Source organism: Nomascus leucogenys, chromosome 9, assembly GCF_006542625.1.
Source record: "Nomascus leucogenys isolate Asia chromosome 9, Asia_NLE_v1, whole genome shotgun sequence".
In the NCBI taxonomy this organism is placed as follows: Eukaryota; Metazoa; Chordata; class Mammalia; order Primates; family Hylobatidae; genus Nomascus; species Nomascus leucogenys.
Window position 1 is genome coordinate 88,122,356 of NC_044389.1, and position 27,337 is coordinate 88,149,692.

Here is a 27,337-nt window from a genome sequence, read left to right on the forward strand (position 1 = left end):
TAATCAGATAGTAAAAACATTCAGTTGTCAAGTAATCTGGGGAAATACTGTGTTATTCTGGATTAACCAGTTTCTATACTGCAAGACTCCTTAGCACTTTTACTGTGCTGGTGGGCATTGTGATTCTCCAAAAAAATAGAAAATGTATTAATTTTCTAAAGCTACCTGATGGTAGAACTCACTGTATTTCTCTCTGAATATCTTTTTATATCTCTTTCCTCTTAATATCTTGAGAGACTACTGTTCCACAAGTGTGAAATTTCTGAAATATTAGTATTCACGACAAAGTAAACTGCATGTTTAAAACCTCAGAAAGATGATACAACATGGTGTGTTTGAAGAATAACTGGTAGTTTCATCTGACCAGAGAATGATGAGATTATGGGAGTAAAGGAGTGGCAGGAAGTGAGCTCAACCAGATGATGAAGTCTCAATGTTAAAAATCTGTGCTGTCAGCAGTGGGGGAACCAATGAAGACTTTTAAGAAGGGAAGTAGCATGAACACATTTGCATTTTAGAAGGAATGGGCATGAAAAGGTGAGACTTTAGGGCTGAGTGTTTAATTAGAAGACTATTACAAGTGACAAATAATTGTGAACTGAAGATGTGGCTTTGGTTGGAGGATGATGAGTGGATGATGATATTATTAACAAATAGAATATCAGGAAGAAAAGTTTCATGGTAAAAGAGTTCAGTTTTTGGACATGTTTGGCTTGAAGTCTCTGGACGGCACAGGCAATTATTAAGAATGCAATTGGAAAATCTGATCTACAGTTCTAGAGAGCATTGTGAACTGAACTATGTATAGATTTGGGTATCAGTATGATGTTTCAAACCATAAGAGGATGAGAGAGAGATAATAGACATCTTTCTGATGATAAATGTTTACGCATCCCACCTGAGTTTTTCTGTGGTTAATTTACTTCAAATCCAGAATCTTTGGTTCTGAGTTTCTGAAAATTTTTTTAAATGTTATCTAAATCTAGAAAGTATACCTTTAGCAAGTAAACATCAGGAGTGCTGTGATTACTTTGGTTATTTGGTCGGTTGGTTTTGCGTATGCATGCTTGTGCATGCTTACGCACTATAGTTTTTTATTTTTATTTTTATTTTTATTTTCATGTAGAGACAGGGTCTCACTATGTTGACCAGGCTGGTCTCAAACTCCTGGCCTCAAGCAATCTTCCTGCGTCTGCCTCCAAAGTGCCAGCATTACTGATGTGAGCCACCATACCTGGCTGTATACTATGTTTTAAATCAGCTATTGTCCATTACTTTTGCATTCAAAAGTCTAAACAGTGAAGACATAGGAGAATTTGTATTTACTGAATTAGGTTGTGGCCAAAAGAAGCACCTACTCTGGATATACAATAACCATTAAGGTAAGTCTTGAATATATATATATTTTTTTACTAAATCCAAGCCATTTATATACATATGTTTTAACTCCAGCACTCCCACCACATGACATTTCCTTGAAAAATATACTTTAGCATGTCTGTCATGCTGATTTTAGATTGAAATCAAATATATTATCAAAAGGACAATGTTTAATAATGATGAAAATTTCTCTGGTGTCAGAAAAACAGATGAAATAAATACAGAGGGGAGGCAGCATAGTGCATTCTAAAGTAGAAAAAAGTTATATTTATTTATTTTTCTTAAAAAGACAGTAAACTTTACTACTATTTAACAGAGAAATTGTTAGTACTATGTATATTTGGGTCCTATTCAAAATATTTTACTAATAAAGGATTTATGTTTTCTGGGGTGGTAGATAAGAGCACACACGTTGAAGTGAGACCAGCAGGATTCAAATCCTGACTCCATCATGGAGTAACTATGTGACCAAAGCAAGCTACTTCATTATTTTTGTTTACATTTTTCATCTGATAATGCAGTAACAGTACCCAACCTCATTGAGCTGTTATGAAAAAGGATTGATATAATAAATAAAATATGCTTAGCACATCGTAATCATTCAGTAGTGCTAATACCAGCAAATAAGAATATCCATTCAGTGGGCTTCATATATACAGGTTGAGCATCACTAATCCAAAAATCCAAAATCTAAAATGCTCCAAAACCTGGAACTTTTTGAGTGCTGACATGATGCAACAAGTGGAAAATTCCACGCATAAGTACTTATCACAAACTTTGTTTTGAGCACAAAATAATTTAAAATGTTGCATAAAATTACCTTCAGGCTATTTGTATAAGGTATATGTGAAACATAAATAAATTATGTGTTTACACTTGAGACCCATCCCCAAGATATCTCATTATGTAGTTGCAAATTTTCCAATACCCAGAAAAAAAATTTCTGAAACCCAAAATACTTCTGGTCCCAAGCATTTCAGACACTCAACCAACATCCATGAATCTAAATATACACAATTGTAACAATCTCCCTCCAACATCCCTAGCTCTTTTCTACCTAAAGACTTTTGCATCAGCAGTTCCATTTATATGGAGTGCTTTTTCTCCCGTTTCCCATAGCTGGCTTCTTCTTTTTATTCAAATTTCAATTCAGTTATCTGCTCAATGATGGCTTGAAGATTACCTAATATAAAATATTCACCTAGTCAATTTCAACCATATTACTCTATTTTAATTTTCTCCATATAATCACTTAATTTTTATTATAAAATTCCCATCACTGGAATGTAAACATCACCCTTGTCTCCATTGTTTCCAGCACCTTGATCAGGGCTAGGCATATAATACGTGCTTTAAAAAAATTGCTAAATTAATAAACTAGTCTGTTGAGGTTGTAATGAAAGAACCAGAGAAAAAGAGGGAAATTCAAAATTTCAGTTTCGGAAAAAATGCCTTCCCCTGCCCTACCTAGGCCCTAAACCAGTATACCTATTTCAGTAGACTCAGACCTCCCAACTGGTATAGTTTGAGTATAGTCTTGCTATTTTAGATCTGACATCCATTGTTACTTAGGATAAGATATGGTCACCCACATGTCTCCTATAGTACAAGCTTTCTCTGCCTAGCCCTTTATATCTTTCCCTTTTCCTAAACCCTGCTGGCCGGAGCACTGCTAAACACTACTGCTGGCCAGGCGTGGTGGCTCACACCTATAATCCTAGCACTTTGGGAGGCCGAGGCTGTTGGATCACCTGAGGTCAGGAGTTCGAGACCAGCGTGGCCAACATGGTGAAACCTCGTCTCTACTAAAAATATAAAAATTAGCCAGGCGTGATGGCGTTCACCTGTAATCCCAGCTACTCGGGAGGCTGAGGCAGGACAATTGCTTGAACCCTGGAGGCGGAGGTTGCAGTGAGCTGAGATCATGCCATTACACTCCAGCCTGGGTGACAGAGTGAGACTCTGTCTCAAAAAAAATAAATAAAAATAAAAATAAAAATAAAAATACTACCACTGCTAGGTACCACCCATCAAATTAGACCTATACGGATATCAATACTTTCCCAGATTGAGTCCTTTTTGAATACTAATTTGGATCACTGTTCCCACCCCTATCCATGCCTATAGCTGGGTTCATTCCCAGAGTCTTTTTCTTTCCACCATCCCTTGCTGCTGAGATCCTAACATTCTTTACAGTTAGGCCCATGAAGTTAGGATCCTTAGAAAGGGAAAAGGAATGGTAGAACTGGAATGCAAAACTGCCTTTGCGGTTTATGCAGACCCTATGTAACTTGTATGAATAGCCCTGCCTTTGAGTGTTAACTTTTAAGTTTAATAACCATTCTCTATTTTGGTTATTGTCATAGATACTATTCAATGATGCTAACTCTTACAAAGCCAATATTATGGTATCTGTCTGATGCTCCATTGCCACATAAATAACCTCTGCAAAGCTTAGTGCCTTTTCATAACAATTATTGATTTTATTCACAGTTCTGCAGTTTGGTTAGGGCTTCATGGGAAAGCTTGTCTGTTCTCCATACAGCATCAGCAGAGGAGGCTTGACATCTTAAAGCACATTGCTGTGTTCCAAGAGCAACCATCTAAAAAGACAAAAATTGGAAGCTGCCAGAAAAGAGCACCGTGTTGTTTCTGTATTAGATAGGTGAAACAGTCATGAAGCTGAGATTTAAGAACAGATATAGATGCCACCTCTAGATGGGAATACCATATTTTAATGTAGTATTAATATTGCCAAGAATTTAGGGCCATGTCACCTTAGATATTCAGCATTTCATTTTTTAGACAAAATAAATGACAAAAAAATCAAAGAAGAAAACCTATAAGGTCAGATCATAGTGGAAATTAGAACACCATGTGCACAAAAGAAGTATTTTTTAAAAAATCACTTGACTCTGGGAAAGTTGGCATCATTTCAGATTACTACAGTGGCATTTAACCTAATTATTGTGAAACATCAGTTGGAAGCCAACTGAGGATTACTTGAATGGCCTCAAAAAGTTAACAAAACTATTAAGACACCTTACTGTTGTTAAGCCTCTGAAAAACAGGGAAAAGAAATAAATACCTAACTATTTTCTACAGTTAGCTTTTTTGTTTTAAAAACATTTCAGTTTGGTCTTGTGGGCAACTTAGACAATATTCTGGACTTAACAACAACAAAAACCCAAAATGCCAGAGCAAACTAATGTTTACTTTGTGTGGTGTAAATGGTATTTGGATGAAATGAAAATATATGTGTTCAATTAACTGTGGATTCTGGTATTCAGAAATTAAAAGTTTTTTTCATCTTAGAGAAAAAAATAGCAGGAATAAGAAGGTTTTACAATTTCCATTATTCACTGTATGTAAGCTCTTCTATAAACAAAGCAGAAGCTTTGACCTGGTAAGAAATGTGATTATACTTTCTTCAACTTTTGTCCCTCAACCCAACATCTTGCCTAAACAGTTTTTAGTTATTGGCTTTTTAAAAGATGCTTTAGAATTAGATATGGAAGGGTGAAAGGTGCATGATATTTTTAGTCAGCATCTGCAGTACTATAACATGAAAGATCTTCCCAATCTATTTTCATTTCTTTCCTTCTGGATAATCCAATTTTACAACAAATTGATTGCTCAACCTCTCCATGTCACTTTTCAATAAAATCAAAAAGGTTGCTACAGTCCCAAGGTGGGGAAATGGTCTCTTTCTGGAAAGGGTGAGACCCAAAGGTCAGTTCATTAAACAGAGTGTGACTTAGGAGACCTCTAATGCCTTAGCAATATATTCTAAAATCCTGACATTTGAAACTTAAATTGATCCTTTTCATTGATAAGCCTGCTCTTGAAAATTTTATTTAGAGGAAAAACTGAAGTAAAATACATTTTATAATTGACTCTGAATAATTAAATTTTTCCCTAAGATATAATTACTAGGGAATCCCTCATTTCCCTGCTAGAAAGCACCTCATTTCCTTGAACGCTCACACATGAAAAAGACACCAGCATTGAAATTCTGACATCACAATTAATTAAAAGCATCTGTTTAAGACAGACATAACAGATCATATTGAAAAGAAGACTGAACCCGACATTAGAAATCCTACTTTTAGAGTCCCAGCTTCATCACTTACCAGTTGCATGTCTTTGAACAAGTGCGAAGTTTGAGCAACCTATTTAGTGATCAGTGTCCTCATTTGTAAAATAAGAAAAATGTCATCTACTCTAACAACCTGACAGAGTTTTGAGGTTAGATGGTGTATCAAATATGCAAGTGCTTAATATATTGCAAAGCATCATATAAGCAGAAAGTATCCATCATTTTAGGAACTTTAATGAAACATATATGGATTTTTGTAAGTTGTGGCTGTTAAAATTTCTTTTAAGAACATTGTACAATGTGATTAATAAAATACATTTTCTAAGCACAAATATAATGTTTTGTACTAATTAAACAAACTATATGCTCATTAAGGATAGAAACTAAGAGTTATATATCTTTATGTCTCTTAACAGTTTAGAGAACAGTTCTGTATAGGCCAAGTTAGTTGTTTGATGTGTTTAATGAATGATTGAGAAAGATACTTAGGAGGTCATTATTCCTCAATTTGGAAGTATAAATTAGCCTTTTTTAACCTCATGAATGCCAATGAATCCTGCTGTCTTTTTAGTTAATTATTGAATACTCTAATAGTATATATAACAAAATTGTAAGAGTAAATGTGCCATCACACTGTTAAGCTGTTGATGATTTCATAGACTGAACCGTGGGGTTTGTGAATGGGGGAGAGTATCAGATTATTAGTATCCACCGTTACAAGAAAATTGTCACACTGAGGTCTGTGCAGCTAAGAGGATTAGTGATAGTAGCCTCTAATTGGCTTTAAAAATGTAAAAGTAAAATAACTATTCTAGATTTTTAGTATTTTCAACAAGTTATCGCCAAAATCTAAACAAAGTTGCCCTAACCTACAGTCTAAACTTTATGTTGCTGTGTAATTTCATGTATTTTCTCAGGAATTTCTTTAGGAATTTTGTTTTTCCATCCTAGCTTTTGAAGTCTACTTACACAGCTTTAAATGGCTGTTTTCTTATTCTCTCACAAAAGTTTTCAGAAACTTTTCTATCCCTACTTAAAATACTGTTTTATAGTTGACTTCTTTTACTGTTTTGCCAAATGCATGCATAGCATCGATATCTAACGTATTTTCACACTTAGTACCTGCAAAAATTAGCATAATGCCTTGAAATGCAGTTTGTCATAATTGCAGAGAAAACTCATTCACTAAACTTTTATTGAGAACCTTTTATGTGCTTATCAGTCCCCTGGTAATCTTTTCATTTAATTGGACCCAAGTTTATGCAGTTCTAGGAAAAAATATTCATATCTATTTCAGGGAGACAGAAGCAATTTCAGCTAACGGTTTTTGGGGAAGTTATTTTAATGAATTATACTTAGGTATCATTTTATAATAAATCATGTCACTGGTTAACAATAATAGACTTTATAGTATAAAAGATTTGTTATTTTGGGTAGTAACAAAGAGCTTGAAAAAGTAACTTTTTTTCTCGTTTGTCTTTAAAAAAATTGTTATTGGCAAAAGTAAGAGATGTTTTAAATTCATCTTGGAATAAGGAAAGGTGATGGGGTTCCTAAAGTTTTAAAGCAAGGAGATAGGTTTTAAGCAAAGGGAACAAATTATATAAAGGAACTAACTCATAAGGTGTGATAAATTCAAAGAAATGTCACTTGTGTAGAGAGGCTGGAACAATGGGCAAATATCAAAAGTAGCAGATGAGGTTAGCAAATTAATCAGGGCCCAGATCATTAAAGGCCTTGCTTTCTTGCCAAGACATCAATATTTTTTTCTTAAGGCAGAGAGGAGGCTGTAAAGGTATTTAAGCAAAGGAGAGATACTTTAATGGGTAGATTTAGAAGGGACTTTAGTAATATACTGAGGAAAAGCACGCTCAGTGATTAGCTATGGAACAACAAGACAGAATGTGGTGAGCATAGTGCATCAGGGGTATAACAAAGGAAGAGGAGCCTGAGAAGGAGAGTGAGGAGAATTTAATAGGGGTTCAAAAGATTTCTTGATCTAGAACACCGGGGTTCAAAATGATTTAATGAGTTCAATTGATTCCATTTTATTTTTTAATTAAATCACTTAATGGCAGAGAGCATCATTTGGGGTTCAATGCTCCAGATAATTTTATGGATAATCCTATCTAATTTGAGGATATACTATATCCAGAATAAAAATGATGCAGACTAACATTATAAAAGAACACCTTAGTTGGTAATAATGTAAAATTAACAGTGCTATCTATTCAGATTGAACTTGTCCCTAAGCAGCTCTAAGCACATTAAATATGAAAGCAAGGCCATGTTTTCGGTAAGACACAGAGAGGCAAACAACAAGCAATAGTCATTCCTATCTGGCCCTGTCTGCCTGTATTTTCACGTCAATCTGATGTTCTACTACTTCCCCCATTCATCTCTCATTTTTAGGTGAAAGTGAGTTAATTGTAGTTTTCTCCTAAATATGTCATATTGTTCTTGGCATGCCTTCCCCATCCCCATTCTATCTGGTAAGTTTCTGATCCTCCTTAAATGCCCAAGTCTCTGTAAAGGCCATTCTAATGTCTCAAGACTTTTCTATTTTATCTTCAATGCACATACTTTTGCACATAATTAACACACACCTTCTTCTTAAATACCCTGTTAACTTCTTAAGAACAGAAGCTATGTCTTCTTATTCATTTCTGTTGAGATGCATCCTCTGCATATAGATGAGTATCGGGCATATAAGTAGGTACCTTATTGTTCCAAGCATGAAAACCATAGCAACTGTGGGGATAGAACCTCAGCTTTGCTGTTGATTGCCCTATAAAGCATGATAAATGACCATTCATCAGCTTGTCTTTCTTAATGCTGTTAATCAGACCTCTTTTGAAAACATTAACATTTGTGGTTGTCGCCTTCCCTCTCACCTGTTCAAGGTTCTATTAGTGCCACCTTGTCTATTCAATTGTCTTATACCTTCTCTAAAAGAGTGATGTATACAACATTGATCTCTGTTGAAAAAATTTGCTTTTGCTCTTGATTTTTTTACCTTTTCAGTGTGTTTTCAAAAGCTCTAAACATAGTTTTAGCCTTCTTTGTCTCCGTATTTAAAAAAATAATCACAGAATACTGTTGGTGTGCTGTATCTCAAACAAATGTTTTGAAAACAAACCAGCAAAAGAATATTTAGTAAAGACATCTAATAAGTATCCATGCACTCTTTTAAAAGTAAGTTATAACTTGTAAGATACTTGTTATTTTAAGCTAAGAAACAAAAAATTAAGAGCTACCTGATTTGGGACATAAATTACTACACTGAACATGTGTGCTGGTGGCACATGTACACATTTTCCAGTGATTTTTTTTTCATTATTTGATGCTTTGGATGAACCAAAAATGCTGGCGTTTTAACATGGCTTCCCCCTTGCTTAAAAATTGGCTCCTTCACCTCTGTACTTTCTTTTCCGGCAATGCAAACCACACTGAAGTGTCTAATCAAGTAACTCCTAACTGGAATTAGACAAAGAAAAAACTCATTTGCAGAAGAACTGCATTGCAGAACAAATGACATTATTTGTATTAAAACATTCTACACTTAGATTTCTTTTTCCATGACACTAGAGATCCATCATTTTTAGTCAAGCTAAAAATAGACTGTAATTTTATGCTTGTAAATAATGTCTCAGGCACAAGGATACTGAATAAAAATAGAAAGTAGGATTTGATTTTTAAATTAATACTGTATCCCAAAAATACCACTTCTTTACCTTGTTGAATATATTTGAGATCCTGCTCATATTTCCTGGAGCTTCGTAATATTTATAAAACTAGAATGGGGAAAGAGAATGCTTTATTAGAGGCAGCTTTTCCATAAAGCATCTGAGCACTATGCTGCTGTATTTTTAGCTCAATCTCTGTGAATATTATGTGCAGTGTATGGTCTCTCAACTTAAACACAACCCTGAAAAGTACCTCTTTGCTTCCAGCCTTCATTTCTACATGTATTTTTTTATATGCAAAGATGCAGTATTAGCAAGAAAAACAGATCTCCATCAGCATTTGCTTTTGAAACAGACCTAAGGAAGTTAGGTAATTCTAAATTTCTAATTAAAAATGTGGTATAGAACTTGATATTAGATATTCCATTTAACAATTTTTTTCCTATCTCCTTATTCTTAACAAAAACATTCCTTTTAACTTTCTTTTATGAAAATTCTTTGACTAGGAACTGTTAAGAAATCTACAAACAGAGCAAAGATAGAAATGCTCGTGCTCATTCCTTACTTCATGGTGGCTCCATTTAATAGTGGTATTTTTTACTCTAGGTCTCCAAAGAGCCTCAAAGTACTTTTCTTTTTGCCTTCTGACACCTCCTTTCCTCCCCTCTTCTTGTTCTTATTCTTTCTCCTGCAAATTAAAACTGCATTGCCATAAAAATATAAGGCATATTTGGATGAATAGAAGGATGAATAGAAGTATGATAAATCAAGTATAGTAAGTTGTTAATGGTAGAATCTAGGTGGAGGGTAAAAAGGCATTCACTCTAAGATTCTTTCAGTTTTGCTAGATGCTTGAAAGTTGTCATAACAAAAATCTCTTAGGAGTGGTTACCCATGAAGGGTGGGATTACAGCTTTTACTTATTCTGTGTTTAAATATTGTACACTTATATTGTCAGAGAAAAATGAAGATAGTTCTTTTAAAAGCTACATGAATCTGTCTTCACGAATGGAGTCATCAGAGTATTGACTTAAATATTCTTCATATTTGAAATTTACATTCATCCATGCTAAATAATTAAGGATGTGACAAAATAATCAGCTGTGTATGATGCTCACATCATTACAACAGGAAATTGGGTACTTCAATTATAGTGTATATATAGTCAATGGAATACTATGCAGCCATTAAAATATATAGATAGAAACAAACGCATTGACATGGAAAGATATTTATAATATTTCATACTTTGTAATATAACATTTTATATTTTATACCTAGCTAGAACACATAAAATTTATGAATATAACTGAAAGTAACCATACATATACATAAAATGTTATTGCTGAATTATGATGCTATAAATTTTTTTATAGAAATTTTTTTATTTACATTTAAAAATATTTCCTAAAATAATATTTTCCTGTGCTTTTTAACTTAGTAACATAAGAGAGAAGGAAAACAGAAAAGAGAAGATAAGAAAAAGGTCATGCCATTTTTCTGGGAAAAAGGAGCAAGGAAACCTTAGTATGTTTAATTTTGTATCAAACCAAAAAGGTTATCGGGATTTTCCCTTTTATCTATATCATGGAAATCTGGTGTCACATTTTCTTAATTTTGCTCTTGTAAAGAATGCACTTGAAATATGTAAAAACAAATAATTTCATTCATTCGTCTGAAGATATTTTCATGGATTTGACTAGTGGTTTTGAAAGGAAAGTTAAGATGTTTTTATGTTGTGGGGCCCCAGGCATTTCATACTTGGAAATGCCCTATCTTGAATCTCTAATTGCATTATATTTCTGTCTGACTCACGAGGAAAGGAAGCTTCAAAGCAGAAAACAGAAAATCCAATTTCTCCCTAAATACAATAACCATTGATATATTTCAGATAATGTAACACCTATGTTTCAAGGTTTCCCAGTGTCCTACACAGAAGAATCAAGAGTTCAAGGATGTGCCAGTTAAGCAATAAAAATATTTTTACTTATTATGGATCTCTCTATAAGGAGATTAAGCAATGTGCTGAAATTAGGTACTCTTTACAATATGTCTCTGAAAAAAGATAAAGGGAGAAGACAATTACTGTTATTTTTTCCATTCTGCCAACATTAATTGGACACTTGGTTTGTGACCCTAAACTTAGTGTTTCAGTTATTGTTTCCACGCTTTAAAAGACATATTTTTCCCCATAGATTTTCTTTCCATGGCTATTGAAGGAAATGTTGAATAGACATAAAAGTAAAACAAGCAAAAATAAAGTTCATCTCAGGTTCTAGTCCTCTAGTCCTCATAGTCTGTTATATGGAATTCATCATTTATTCTTTTATATGTATGTATGTGTGTGTATGCTCCTCCCCCTCCTCCTCCTCTATGCTGGTAGCCTATTTTAAGCATGTCTTCTTGTTCCCTCAAAATATGTAATGTTTTATGTTCTTCATCTCTTGTCTTTCTCAGGTAAAATGTCCAGTGATCGAGCTTTGAGAAAGCAGCAACAGTTGAACAACCTTGTCTATGTGGTAACAAATCAGGCCAAACCTGGTGACAGAATTGTGGATTTCTGCAGCGGTGGGGTATTTTATCTCTCCTTTCATCCTTTTTAGTCTTTCTAAGATTATGAGACTTTTCTATATTACATTCAATGTCACGTTTTTATTTGTAAAGATTGTGGTTTCAGAATGAGGAAAAGCTGTGGGGACCAAAGCTAACTTGTTTGTCTTACTGACTTTTGCAGGGCCATGTTGGAATTGTCCTTGCTCACATGCTGCCATCATGTCAGGTAAAGCCAGAATAAGAGATAAAAGGAAATATTTTAAAATTATACAGTTCAGCTAGCCAAATTTGGTTTATCCCTGCTCTTGGAGTTTCTAATCACTCACCCAAGTCAAACATGTGGCACAGGCATTGTCTTTTCTTTGAAATAAACTTCCAAGACTCAGAATCTTAAGGAAAAAAAAGTAAAGTAAGATCATAAAACAGTTATCAATTTTTAAAAGAGGTTTATAGGTTTAAGTAATTTTTCAAAGAAATAGCTATTTTATTGCTAAATAAAATAATTTGCTTCAACTAGTTTAATTTTCAATATAATTTTAAATGGAAATATTAACCTCTGAAACTTGCTGAGCATGTTCTTTTGGTATCTTGATTTTGATCCATTGCATCAAAATTATAACAACAGCAAAATTTTTTAAAGCTAAAAAAAAAAAAAAAACCCAAAACCTACCATAGTGATCCATCAAATGCTTTGCTTTTCTTGTTCTCATTAAGTCATTGTCCATATGGATGCTAATTGTTGCAAATTTTAAAAATGCAAACACAATTTGTCCCTTGCTTTCACTCAATATTGTATCATAAATGTTTTTCCCTATTGCTAATAGTTTTACGTATCATCATATTTCAGAGACTACAAAATATATTTTCAAGTAAATATAATGTATTCAATCATTGCCACAATTTGTTAGAATTTTGTGCTGATTTTAGTCTTCTGCCATGTTAAATCAGTTCCTCACTGTGACCACTTTTTAGCATAAAGTCTGTTTGTTTTTGTTTTTGTTTTGTTTTTAATACAAACTCAACTGCAACAGAGTCTTTGCTTGTGAGCTCTCTGGAAGGTGTGAACTAATTATAGTGAATACTTCCGGAAGAAAAAAAAATGTGGAAGAACTAATAGACTGGCCAGAATAACATGTAACAGAATGATGACGAGGGGACAGGGAATAGCATTCGTTTATTTTTCTTTTCTTAGAGAATAAACAGGAAAATAAATAAGGAATCCTGGGAGAAGTGGCAGGTGTTTGTTTTATTATTAAGTAAAGCAACAATTTTGTGATTGAGTAGGAAGAAGAGAGCTCACAGAGTAAAATTCTGAGAAGCAGAGTCAGGGATGTAATATCTTTTCTTCCGTTATTAATACTTCTGGAAGCTTAGAAAGGTTGAAACCAAAAATGAGTAATCTTGTCTAGAATAAAATCAGGAAAGCCTTTCACACCAAGTATAGTCTAACAGGTTTTTCAAACGGATTTTTTCTTACTAACAAGCATAAGAACAAAATAAGAACTAGGAATGATAGTGATGAAAGTGACTTAATTCTTTTCATTTTTCTCCATTCAAACCATCTTCTCTGCCTAGATTATCACTGGAGGCTCCTAACTGGTTTCTCTGCCCTCTGGCCTTGTTCCCACCTATCCATACCATACATTACAGACTACTAAAACTTCTTTTATCATGAATGCATGATCTGGTTTCGGTTTACCTCTCCAGCCTCATTTTCAACCTTCACACCCTGTCCCCCTATCGCCACTATCACCATGACACACATTGTGCCCTGGAAACTGTGTACCAATTTTCTCAGTTCTTCAAACATGCCATATTCTTTCTCATCGTGGGCCTTCATGTGCACGCCATATTCTTTCTCATCTTGGGCCTTCATGTGTGTTTCTCTCCCTAAAATACTCTTGCATTCCCCACAAACTGATTTGTATTCATTTTTTAGGCCTCAGTTAATATGTTACTTCCCCATGAAAATAGTCATCAAGTTTGAGTGCTCCCATTGACATTGTTTGTCTTTCATTTAATGCTTATCACACTGTATTATTATTATTTTTTGATGTTTTGTTTTTGGTTTTTTTGTTTGTTTGGTTGGTTGGTTGGTTGATTGGTTGGTTTTTTTTTTTTTTTTTTTTTTTTGAGACAGATTCTCCCCGTGACGCCCAGGCTGGAGTACAGTGGTGCGATCTTAGCTCACTGTAACCTCTGCTTCTCGGGTTCAAGCGATTCTCCTGCCTCTGCCTCTGCCTCCCAAATAACTGGGACTACAGACGCACACTACTATGCCTGGCTAATTTTTGTATTTTTAGTAGAGACGGGGTTTCACCATGTTGGCCAGGCTAATCTCAAGATCCTGACCTCAAGTGATCGCTTGCCTCGGCCTCCCAAAGCGTTGGGATTACAGGCGTGAGCCACTACACCCGGCCCACGCTGTATTATTATTTCTTGTTTCACTTATATCACTATGCTTCAAAGCTATATCACTATAGTTCAAAGACCTTTCATTTTTCCTTTCTGTACCAGATTATTGACATACTTCCTGCCACAGAATAGAGGCTCAATATAATACGTTCTACATTATTAAAGCTATGAAATAGAGTAATAATGCTTTGCCTAATGTCTGAATTATGTTACTAAATATACTATTGTTTTCTGGGTAAAATCTAGGTTACATTAATAGAAAACAAGGAATTATCATTAATTCGTGCTAAGAAGAGAAGTGACGAACTGGGTTTAAGCAACATTTGGTTCATTCAAGCAAATATGGAATATTTTACTGGGATGTTTAATATTGGAGTAAGTAATCAAGTAATTTCAATTTCTTTAATTAGCTAAATAAGAAAAATTACATGCCTTAGAGTAAATAAAAAAGATAATTCTGTGTTCTTTGCTAAACAAATTTATAATTTTGTACACTTATCTATGAAATATAGCATATTAATGAATATTATTTTATTCATAGTACTTCGTCATTACATAATAGAATCCCCAGTAGCAAGTGCTGAAAACTGGTTAATAATTGAGTAATTGATTCTGATGAACATGACTTGCTTTGGTTTATTCTGCATTTTTAGAAGACAGGGAAAAGAAGAAAGAAGAAAAGAAAAGAAAAATAACTTGTTAGTAATCTCTAAATACAAGCATTGCCTTGTGATTTTTTTTAGCTAAGATTTTATATTTACGTGTATTTTCAGGTTCCAAGAGAGAAAGTATATTGACCATGTTTCTAAACCTTTGGATCAAATTGTTATTATTTGATATTATGAAAAATCTCTAAGATATGTAATTCTGCCTGATCATTAAACCACAGGGTTTTATTATTTCTTGTAGAATTTGAGTTTTATGAACATGTTAGTGTTGCTGCTATTTCTTATATTTGCTTTAAATAATTTTTTTCCGATTTTGGAATATACATTTTGATAGTAATACAGAAAAATACATAGTAATATAAAGAAGAAATAACCTATATGCCTACTATCAAGTGATAAATACTATCAAAAATCTTTAGTTTTTATATATTTATGCACGCATATAAATGCATATTTTACACATATGTGAACATTGTTAAGACCATACTACATAGGTCCTGCATTGACTGAATACTGTTAAAAATCTTTTACCTACTTTTTAATCATACTTTTTTTCTCATTGTTATAATGCAATTATTACTATGATGGATATTTTATGCATCCTTTAAGAATTTTGATGCATTTGCCAAACCACTTTCCAGGAAGGTTCTTAACTGACATCCTTTCTAATTACATATGTTCATATAAACATGCGGTTGTCTAGGTAGAACTTTTATCAACTTAAGTAATTCAGACCTTTTATAGTATTTCTGACTTTTACCCTGTGAAGTTTATTTCTTAAATATTGACTACTGCAAATTTGGGAGTTTATTGTAATTTTTTTTCAACCTAAAACGTATGCTATTTGTTTCCTTTGTAGACACAATCTACAGTTTCCTTCTCTTTTTATAAGCCTGGCTGTTAATAAAGAAATTCAGGAAAATGTAGACATGTAATCTAGAAAATTCAAATTAAAAATATACCTGTGCAGCTTTAACTTTACATAAATGTTGAGGTAAGGTTTAGAGCTTCTCCCATGAAACAAGCCATTAAACCAGTCCAATTATTACCAGTACACCAGACAGAATGGTAGCAAGTAAATGTGAACTGCTACCCATTTATTTACCTCACAAAGCGTGGAATTTCCAGCCTATGTCTGTTCCATCCGTCTCTTGGCCCTTCATGACTTATAGATGCTAAATCACTCTAGCATATTCTTGTAACTTCCAAGTGTATAATTTACTAATGCCAACTAAAAATGTATGTATCTCTTTGGAAGTGAAATTTTTCTCTGCATATCGTAATACATCTATAATGACTTTTTTTCCTTTCATAATTACCCTTGTCAAGGTGTATAGAAAATGGATTAAAATTGCTTAGAAGGTTAAATTAAAAGTAGATTCACTCTGAAGAGAATAATTTGCCTAGGAGAGTAATTGAGGTATTGTCACTAGGTAAATCAGACTAAATGCATCAGAGGTTCTAACTCCTATATTAAATGCATTCCAGTAAAAATAGTGTGGCTGTTTAGTAAAATACACACAAAAAAATTTTAAAAATGTTGTGGCTAGAGAGGAAAGCAGAATAACCGGATATTGGAAATGCATTAAACTGCATAAATTCATAGTTTTGTGATATTTCAATAAGGGCTTAGTTAGCATTTATCTTTGCTTAGTAAATGCTTTATTTTTTTCATTTACTATTTTTCTTTAGCTATAAAAATTAATAGTATAAACAAGATTTTAATGAAAGAATTTTAAAAGACTTAGAAACAACTAAGTCTTTTTAAATTATTAAATTTTATAATGTGTGTATTAATACCCATGCTCTCAAACAATATTACAAATATTTATTTGCAAATAGTATTACATAAAGGGTCATGACTATGGAAAAATGCTCATTTTGCATTAAAAACAAAAACTGCATCAAGGCTAAACAGCCTGCCACCAACATGTTTATTTGGAAAATTTCAACAATAACATACAGTCATTTCAACCAGATGATAAGGTACTGATTTCAAACAGTATTGGTGAATCCTTTCTGTTCATCAATATGTATATGAAAATCTCAAAACAGTTTTATTTTCTAGTTATTGGTATTTGCTTTTTGCTGTTTTGCCCACAACATACTTTTTAATTACTGTTTATGACTCGTAAGTGATGACTACTTAATTATAGGCTCATTTCTATTTATGTAAGTATGTTAATGTACAATTAAAAGAAGCATGTGCAATTATAGACTATAATTCAGTAACATTTTTGATGAGTAATTATATGATCCTTGTTTTAAAAGATAAGGACCTTGAGAAATTATATATTCTGCAGGCACGCTTTTTAAAAATCATTGAGGCAAAATAGGGGACTTCCGAGATGAAAATAGCAGATAGAGGTATTTCAACCCTGCTTCTCCCCAAAAAAGTTCAGATCCCCAAATAACAAGAATCAGAAAAATCAAACTCTATGATGAAGCTATATTCAACATTCTATAACTTGAATCACAATATGAAGTGTGAAAGTGAAAAGCAGATTGAAGAAAAATGATAAGTTATTGAGTAGAGGAGAGGGAAGATAAAATTTAAATGCATGCCAGGTAGAGTGGCAAGAAGGCTATCAGGACAAAAACCACTTTGCTCCCACAGAATCCCAGAAAAGTTTAGGAATTCAGAACATCAGAAACCTCAGAGGAAACGAATAGGGAGGGACTGAAATCGTGTTTAATTAAGAATATTATTTAGAGACAAGATTCCTGCTCTCATCTTGTGTAAACAAGAAACTACCTCTCCCCAACTCCTAAGACAGACAGGAAGTTTATTCTATAGAAGAAACTGAACCAGAGAGGCACCAAGTATAGTGATATCAGGCATAGAGAAGGGCAATGGTGATGTGTCATACCAAGAATAAGAACTAAATGAGAATCTGCGACTGAAGGATAGATCTCTTCCCTACCCATCTGCCTTCTAATTCCAGAACAACAGAATCCAGGATCATTTCCACAATCACCAGGATTAAAAGATTCCCCTCTGTAGAAACAGAACTGTCCCCAGAGAAAAGAACTACAGATACTACAGCTATAATTAAAAAAAAAAAAAAAAAAGAAAGAAAGGAACCTGTCTGGGCTTTTTCATCACCCAATCACTAGTGAAGCCCACCAGTTTTCAAAGCCTTACTCTTTCATTCAGAACTTCCAGTCAACTTTTTAGTGGTTTACTCTTTAATATGAACAGCTAAAGGAATACCAAACATGGAAAACTTCCAAAATGGAAGATAGAGACCTGTATTAGTCTGTTCTCCCACTGCTAATAAAGACATACCCAAGACTGGGTAATTTATAAAGAAAAGAGGTTTAATTGATTCACAGTTCCACATGGCTAGGGAGGCCTCACAATCATGGAGGAAGGTGAATGAGGAGCAAAGTCACGTCTTACATGGCGGCAGGCAAGAGCGTGTGCGGGGGAACTCCCCTTTATAAAACCATCAGATTTCATGAGACTTATTCACTATCATGAGAACAGCATGGGAAAGACCCACCCCCATCATTCGGTTACCTCCCACTGGGTCCCTTCCATGACACGTGGGAAATATGGGAGCTACAATTCAAGATGAGATTTGGGTAAGGACATAGTCAAACCATATCAAGACCAAAGCAACAAACATAATAAAGGGTCTTAGTCAGGGAGAGACTAGAGCAGATAATACATTAGTGAAACAAGGATATAATAAAAAAGAAAAAGAGGGAATGATCAGAGAACAAGAAAGGACATCTTGAAAAATAAAAATATGTTAGCCAAAATTGAAAACAAATTAAAAATTAAGAGATAAAGTATTTTTTTAAAGAAGTATAGGATACCACTTGAAAAAAATAGAACTGAAAAAAAAAGAAGAAGAAAAAATGAATCTGGAAAGAAGCAAATTTTTTAAATTAGAGATTTAGTCCAGGAATCAAATACCTCAGTAATAGCAGGACCAGAAAAAGAAAACTGGTAAATGGTGGGGAGGAAAACATCAAAGAAAATATAGGAAAATGTGTTAATAATTAAGAATGCATTTCTCTTGATAAAGTAAACTTACAAAATGGCCTAAGCCAAGGCACATTGTGAAATTTCAGAACACCAAGGGTGACCAGATTTTCCTAACTGTTTCCACACAGGGAAAAAAAAATAGTGATATACAATAATTTAGAATCAACATGCTGTCACACTTCTTAATAGTAGTGTGGAAGGCTTGGTGACAGTGAAACAATATCTCGAAAATTCTAACAGAAAACTTCTAATCTAAAATTCTATAGCTAGCTAATCCATCAATCTAGTAAAAAAAAGTAAAATAAATAAAAATTCGACAGTCAAGGTCTCAATAAAATGTACATTGTACATACCCCTTTTCAGCAAGCTACTAGATAATGTGCTTCATTAAAATAGAAAGTAAATAAGAAAAAGGATTAAGTGGTATCCAATACAAGAGAAAAATTTTTAGTATCATGGGAGAGGGAAGTCTTAGGGCAAGAGCTAGGGAACAGGCCTAGAAAGCATTGAGTCCATATTTTAGTAAAACATCAGAAAGCCCAGGAAAGATGTCTCTAGGAAAGAAAAATGGAGCTGACCAATTATCTGAAAGTTTTCAAACAGTGGAAAATTATATTGTAGAGCATTTTACAGAGCTTTTGGGTAGGGAACGACTTGGATGTTAAAAAAACAAGCAGAAACCCTGTTATCCATCACACTTCCCTCGGCAGTGAACAGTATATACAAAACCATGAGAAAAGATGGAAAAAGGGAGGATAGCGTATAAATGTGCAAAAATAAAGCCAAAAGCTCTTCTCTCCTAGTAGAAAGATAATAAAAAATGTCTAATATTTACAAATCAAGAGATATCAGTATACATTCATCATATAGAAAAACAGATTTTCAGGAAGTAAGCCAATGAATTGAACAGCATTGACTTTGGTACACAGATTTTCTTTCAGTGGTGTGGCAGTGTGTACAAAAAAGGGACTTTTAATATAATTGCATACCTTTTAGCATTATTTGAATTTTAAAGCTGATTACCTATAATATTGTTGTATGAAAGTTTTAAAAGAGGGGAAACGAGTACACAGGTGGGACTAGCCTGCTTCTCTGTCTAAGGTATCCATAGTTAAGAATCCTTCTTCGAAAAGAAACGCCGGAGAGAATGATTGGGCTGGGACAAGTTTAGACATCATGCAGTTCAACCTTCTCCTTTTACAGGTAGAGAATTTGAGGCTACAAGAAAGGAAGAGTGACCTAGCAAGTTAATGTGGGGGCTGGGTCTAGAAGTCCGGTCAGTGACTCCCTGTTTACTTCCATATCTAAAGAAAAGAGTAAATAGAGCATAGAGAACTAAAAAAAGAAGTTTGGTTTGAAGTCAGACACATTGAGTTTAAATCTTGGCTCTTTGTTAAAAAAAAAATTAACAATTATTTCTCTTACTTGGAGCAATATTGACCAATTTTTGTTTAAGAACTCTTTGCTTGTTTTTGTTGGTGTGTTCACATCTCTTGCTCATTTTACTCTCACTTTATTGGGCTTTTTCTTTCTTTTTAGAAGTTTGTTCTATATTAAAAATATAAGCCTTTTGTTTGTGCTGTAAGTTGTCAATCCTTTCCCTACTTTGTCATTTGTCTTTTTACTTATGGTTTGGTTTTCTGCCAGTCTCTACTAAAAATACAAAAATTAGCTGGGTGTGGTGGCAGGCAGCTGTAATCCCAGCTACTTGGGAGGCTGAGGCAGGAGAATTGCTTGAACCCTGGAGGCAGGGGTTGCAGGGAGTCGAGATCACACCGTTGCACTCCAGCCTGGGTGACAAGAGTGAAACTGCATCTCAAAAATAAATAAATAAAAATTTTATTTTGTCAGATTTATTAACCTTACCCCTTATTGCACGTAGATTTTTAGCTTAGGAATTACTTCCCATTCCCCTTGGTTGTGCAGGAATTTACTCATATTTATTGCATTTTAAATCTCTAATGCATTCAAAATTTATTTCTTATGTGTGATGAGAGGAAAAGATCTAATTTTTATTTTTTTATATGGCTATCTGGTTAACCAAACATTAATTATTAAAAAGTCCATCTTTTCTCCCTGGTTTGAAATACTACCTTTATTGTATGATAAATTTCCATATCCAATGGTTTTTTTGGTCTATATCTGTCTTCATTATTTGCCTGTTATTTCTGAGTTTCATCTGATAACAGTGAAAACTAGGAGTATGTGATGCAGTAAAACCTTTTTGACCGAAAACCTATTATTAGTAGACAATTATTACATTATCTATAAACTATTGTATAGTTATTCAAGTTACTTATTTTGTTTAAATGAAGGAAATAAACTCACTTTTTTGCATGTAGTGAAAGGAATGTGAACCTAAGTAAAGAGAGACTTATAAAAGTAAATTTTCTAAACTCTTTTTTGCTCAGAGCCTGAAGAGGGTTTTGTAGAGAAGCCGCCTGATACATGGGGTCAGGCTTTGAGGTCAGCATCCTGCCCCTCAGTAGCTGTTTTGTTGTGGGCAAGTTCTTAATTTCCCAAGACTTCATTTCCTTGCATCTAAATTGGAGATAATAAAGTCTTTCAGGGATGTTGTGAGCATAGTTCTGAGTGCCATCACCCAGCATAGCATAGTGCCAGCACATAAACACTCAGTAAATGTCAGTTTGCTTTCCCTCCAGGGGAAGATGTGTCTATAATTTTTACTATGAAATTTTCTCCAACTAGTCATGAAAATAAGGATTAGCCTGTTTTTTACTCTGAAAAGCTGACTAAAAGGAGCAGATGAGAAATCAAGATTATTTACTTTCCCATTCCCTGTAGTTGTTGCTGCCTTTACTGGATACCAGCCTTCCTAGGCTGTTTTCAGAGTGAAACAGAAAAGGTGGGATGACAGCAACATGGAGATTGTTGACTTCTATGTGGCTCATGTAAGTCTAGAAGGAGGAGGAGGAATTCAGGAGGAGGATTAAGAACAGAGATCTTGCTTTCCTCTTCCCGATAGAGTATTATTTGTATTGTTTTTAGCTTTCCAGTTCAAAGGGGGCATCTGGTTTATAATATTTTACTTTCGCTGGGCGCGGTGGCTCATGCCTATAATCCCAGCACTTTGGGAGGCCGAGGTGGGTGGATCACCTGAGGTTGGAAGTTCGAGACCAGCCTGACCAACATGGTGAAACCCCATCTCTACTAAAAATACAAAAGTAGCCGGGTGTGGTGGCATATGCTGTAATCCCAGCTACTCGGGAGGCTGAGGCAGAAGAATTACTTGAACCCGGGAGGCGGAGGTTGCGGTGAGCCGAAGTCATGCCATTGCACTCCAGCCTGGGCAATAAGAGCAAAACTCTTGTCTCAAAAAAAAAAAAAAAAGTTTCTAAAATTTACAGAAAATCTCCTCTTTACCCTGAGAGCCCATCCCTACCCTGAAGTTGGTGAGGGAAGATTATAATTCATTACAATTTATGTCTGTTCAGAATGAAATGGAGATGTGAGGGTTTTTTTGGTGTTTTTTGTCAAAATCCAGTACAGGTCATTCATCTTTTAGAATCCCCACATCTGATTTTCACTCAGAGTCCTATTTAGGCTTTATTTGGCCTAAGAATTTTCATAATTATCTCATTTGTAGTAAGATTATAGTAAGTGTAGATATACTAAGTATAGATATACTTAAGGATATGTGTTTTAAAAACACTTAAAAATCATTTTGAGTTATTTTTATGAGTTATTGAAGCCCCACTCAGTATTCTAATTCATAATTTCATTCAATCCTTTTAAAATAAACTCATTGAAAATAGTTCCTGTAACTCATCATTCAATGTTAAAGATTGTTATGTGAAAACATCTTAAAAGGTACTACATGATATGATTCAATTAGTTTTAATACAGCCCTGACTAGATTATATTAATGTGGCATTTGAGGAAGTGTTTTCAAATACATTTTTATTTAATTTTTGCAACAGCATTGTGATATGTCAGTATTGTTAACCATCATTTATAGTTGAAGAGATTAAGGCCCAAAGAAGCTAAATTTTAAGTGGCTCAGGGTTACACAGGCAACCAGAGTAATAGACTCGAAATTCTCGTTTCGAATCTAGTGTTCCTGGAACGATGCTATAGTTTAGATAAACACTTGTGTTAATTTTTCCACACTAAAATTGCATCAAATCTTCGATTGAATGAATCTTATGCTTTATTTGCAATATTCCATTTGTAACCTTTCAAACTTGCTTAGTTTTCATAATTAATTGATATGTGTAGCTAAGTAGTCCTTTGGTATGGCCAAATGAGAACTATTTAAAAGGCATGAAAATTGCACTGTGAGTTAAGAGGGAACTTAGTGCTAAGGCCTGGTTTTATTTTGTAGGTAGCATTGCATGCTTGTGGAGTGGCAACAGACATGGTGATTGAGCACTGTATCAAAACACGGGCTTCCTTCGTCACATGCCCTTGCTGTTATGGTTTCATTCAGAACACCTCAAAGTTCAATTTTCCAAAAAGGTGAGAAACTCAGTGTTCTACATAAGACACCAACATGGGTATAAGCCAGGACACAAAACTTGTTTGATATAAAGTTGCAATGACTTAATTTTTGGCTCATTTCTTCTTTCCACAATGCCAAATATTGTTTATAAATTGTATAAGGAAGAGAAGAACTCCTTTATGTTTGTCCCTGATTTTTCCCCTGGATCCAGTTTTTGCTGAAATTTAGAAGCAAGGCTATCCAGGAAACAGGCAACTAGAAGTCTATTGGCTTTAGCACTTCTCTCTGTATTTCCGAATAAATTTAAAACTGTAACCATACATAATGTCTATGAGAGGCAGTCAAGTACAGTAAAGTGTTTAGGACCTGGAAGTATAGTGCCTGGGGGAAAATACTAGCTCCTTATCATTTTACAAGGCAAATTACTTAAACTCTTTTTGCATTAGTTTTCTTGTCTACAAAATGAGGGTTATGATAATAACTACCTCAAGGTTTTTGTGAAAATTTAATGATATGTGTAAAGCCTTTAGAAGTGGCAAGAATAAGTATTCAATAAATGTGAACTGTTGCTAATAATGGTAGTAATGTCACAGGATCCTTGGGGTGTCACTTTGCCAGCTGGAACCTCTGTGGTTCTTGGAGCGTTTGCCTGAGTTTTGCTTGGGCCCACTGGGCTCATTCCACTCACTCAGCCTGGCAGGCTGCTCTTGGCTTGCACTACCAGCCCAGATCCCACACCTGCCAAGGGTGAGCCAGGTACAGAGTGGTGAGGGGTACATGAATGAGCAAGCACAGGGTCTGGCCACTTCACACAGCCAGGCAACTCCAGGCACCAGCATGGGTGCTGGATCCCTGCGAGGCTGCAGCTGGACCAGGTGTACTGCAAGCAGCTTCCACTGTGAGCACTAGGGAACATGGTGGCAACCAGAAGCTTGGAAACGCCAGGAGCCACAGAGCCCCTCAGAGGGTGTCAGCCCTGGCTCAGGGAGCTCCTATGACTGGGCTCCCTGAAGGGCTGCATCTCTTCTCTCCTCCTCATGCTTGCAACATGGCGAATGGGTGTATTTGGGGGTGGGGGGCATGTCAGCCCTGTTTGTGTTACAACTCTTAGTCCTGCCGTTTGGCAGGTCCTGAGTTCTTGTCCCAAATCCAGGAAGAATGAGGTACACAGACAGTTGGAGGATGAGCAAGGCAAAGAGGTGCTTTACTGAGCGACAGTACAGCTCTCAGGAGATACAAAGTGGGTAGTTCCTCTCCACAGACAGTCATCCCAATGTCTGCTCAGCTCTCAGCCAAGAGGAGACCCAAAGAGGGTAGCTTCTCTCCATAGGCAGGTCATCACAATGTCTACTCAGCTCTCGGATGGAAGGAGACCCACAGTGGGTAGCTGCTCTCTGCAGGCAGGTCATCTCATCTCATCTCATCTCTGCAACCCTCAGCAGAGAAGAGATCCAGAGTGGGTAGCTTCTTTCCACAGGCAGGTCATCCATGGTCTGCCTAAGTCTGGCAGAGTCCGGGGTTTTTATGGACTCCAGAGGGAAGGAAGTGCATGCTGATTGGTCCATGGGTGGCCATGGGTGAGCCTGGAAAAAGCACTCTAAGTTCTCACTTTGTTCCACGGAGCTGGCAGCCTGGACCCCAGGCTTCGGGCCATTCCTGGGTTGATGGTGGGGCTTCACCAGGGACCTGCCCCTTTCTACCTAGGAGCCTGTCTGCCTCCTGTTGCCATCAACCTGCCATCCATGGTGCCCATGGCACCCAGGCTGTTTGTGCCAAGGGGTGCCTGCAAGCCCATGTCAGGCTGCTCTCAGTCCCCCCTTGGTGTCCGTGTCATGCTCGTCAGCGCCCAAAGTCCAGAGGGGGCTGAGGTGGGGGTGGGGGCTGGCATGTCAGCACCACCTTGAGTGCCCACACACCTGGCCAGGTCACCACAGTGCCTGGGCTCAGCCTCAACTTTTGGTGGCCTTTACAGTATGTTACTACCACTTCCTGTCTTTTTCACACCTGTGTAGATTTACTGACATTTGTCCTCCCTTGTCCTTTGAACTGATATCTTTAGAAAGTTTCTTTGTGAATAAGACCTATCTCAATCACCAAAAATACAGTGAGGAATTTATAAATAGCATACTGTTTCTACAGTACGTGGAAAGAAGTACTCTTTTCAAACAAACTAATTGTCACTAATAAATTTAGTATCAAATGTATAAGTCGATGTTTTTGAATGACTTAAGAGTGAAGGTTATAGCATTAATAAAAGACAATGTTTATGGAATGTATGTTTATCTTTATTAGCTGTGACAACAGTGATTTCCTGATGTACTAATCATGCCTTTTTAAATTTTCTGATGTTTTACTATTTGCTGATCCTGGGGAGACTGTTCCTCCCAGGGCTAGCCAATTCCTAGAGATAGTAAAGGTCTTATCAACAAGCATACCTTGCATAAGTAAACCAACCAACCCAGAGCCCTTACCCCACAACTACCTCCTTTATCAAGCTCTTTTTACTTCCAGGCCACTATCCCCCTGCCCTACTACCCTAGGGCCAGATATCAAACAAGCAGGAATAGCCCTATGCCTGAGTTCACTGAAATTATTCAAACTAGCCACTCCCAAGCCTGCTTACCTCACCTTTTTCTTCCCATGGAAACCTCTGCCTCCTGACCTATACTGGTGTTTCCCCATGTGGCCCTGCATCACATGGCATGCCCCCTCTTCTTGGGGAACTGTGAGTAATAAAGTATCTTTTCAATGGCAGTCCTCTCCTGATCTGTTGGCTGTGCCACATCTGAATAACAGTAAAACCCACATGTTGAAACACCTAGATCTTAGTGTTCCCATGAGGGATAGAGACAAAAAAGGTGCTTCTCTAACAGTGTAAACAATCTGTGGAATAGATTTCTTAAAATTAATAACATATTGATGATATGCTTTTCTTTTTATAAAAGCATTTCAAACTGGCATAGTTTTTACTTCACCATAGCATTTTATGCTTTTTACATACAAAGCATATTTTTATATAATTTAGTTTCTTCAGGATTATCTTACTCTTAATATTTAGAATGATGACTAATTCCTTTTTTTTCTATTTCAGTGAACAATTCAAGAAAACTTTATCATACAAGGTAACCTTAAAAAGATCTAGATGTCATCCTAATACACTTTTTATCCTTTATATTTTTCCCTCTCATATTTCTAGTAGAGTAAATAATCTATAGTTGTAATTGAATAACTCATGAATGTCTAATAATGGGTTTCTTTTTCTCTTTCTTTTGCAAATCCAGATTAACTCTTCAAGTAGGTAACAAGATTTGTGAAGGGTCTGAGATTTTAACTCTACTTGCAGTCTAACAAGTTAGCCTGCCCAGTGGATGCTGGCAGAAGATATGAGACCCCTAAGTCAGAGACAAAAGACAGTTTGTTGCTCATGGCAATAGTGGTAGCCACAATACCATTGTTTTCACACTGACTCTCTACGGCCCAATTCCCACAGGGCAGAAGCAAATGGGCCAGGTAACACCTGCCCTTTTGTTCCAGAGAGAGAAACTATATATTTTCCAAGGCTGTTTACTCTGCAAACGTGCTTGAAAAGATGATCTATAACAGAGGAAAATTCTTTTGTAAAAGGTCAGATAGTAAATATTTTAGGCTATCCTGGCCACAACAAATCTCCAGGTATTCCTCTCATTATCCTTGACATTCTTATTGTTTTTGTTGTTGGTTTACAACTCTTTAAAAATATAAAAACTTTCTTAACTCACAAGCCACACAAAAACTGGTCATAGGCTAGACGTGGCCTGTGGGCCAAACCTTGCTGACCACTGGTCTGGAACAAAGACAGTCAGTGTCTCTGCTTGTAAAACATGAAGAAACACAAGAGACCCACAGAGAATTGTCTTCCGAAAGTAGTCAGAACATATATAGTTTTTAGTCACCAATCTGATCAAAACAGTTTCTAGCTTCCTAAACATCACCAGTATCCAAATAACTGGTCAATAGCATGATATAATACAATTTAAGAAATGATAATATTTGAGAAAAATATATAAATAATTCCATCAGAAGTTGACAAATTCATTT

General features: G+C 35.5%; 1 protein-coding gene and 1 long non-coding RNA gene across 2 annotated transcripts in view; one reads left to right on the forward strand and one right to left on the reverse strand.

Moving 5' to 3' along the window:
• GSTCD (glutathione S-transferase C-terminal domain containing) overlaps window positions 1-27,337 on the forward strand; it is a 136,732-nt gene that overhangs the window by 102,033 nt on the left and 7,362 nt on the right. Inside the window, exons 6-10 of the mRNA XM_030819187.1 lie at window positions 11,623-11,738; window positions 11,900-11,944; window positions 14,380-14,508; window positions 23,144-23,277; window positions 26,352-26,382. Coding sequence (XP_030675047.1) covers window positions 11,623-11,738; window positions 11,900-11,944; window positions 14,380-14,508; window positions 23,144-23,277; window positions 26,352-26,382 — 455 coding nt within the window. The remainder of the gene's footprint in view (window positions 1-11,622; window positions 11,739-11,899; window positions 11,945-14,379; window positions 14,509-23,143; window positions 23,278-26,351; window positions 26,383-27,337) is intronic.
• LOC105738270 lies at window positions 3,839-15,823 on the reverse strand. Its single transcript, XR_001114044.1, has 4 exons — window positions 15,764-15,823; window positions 12,045-12,107; window positions 9,214-9,273; window positions 3,839-4,005 (listed from the first exon to the last, which is right to left on the reverse strand). It is a non-coding gene; the product is annotated as an uncharacterized LOC105738270 (long non-coding RNA).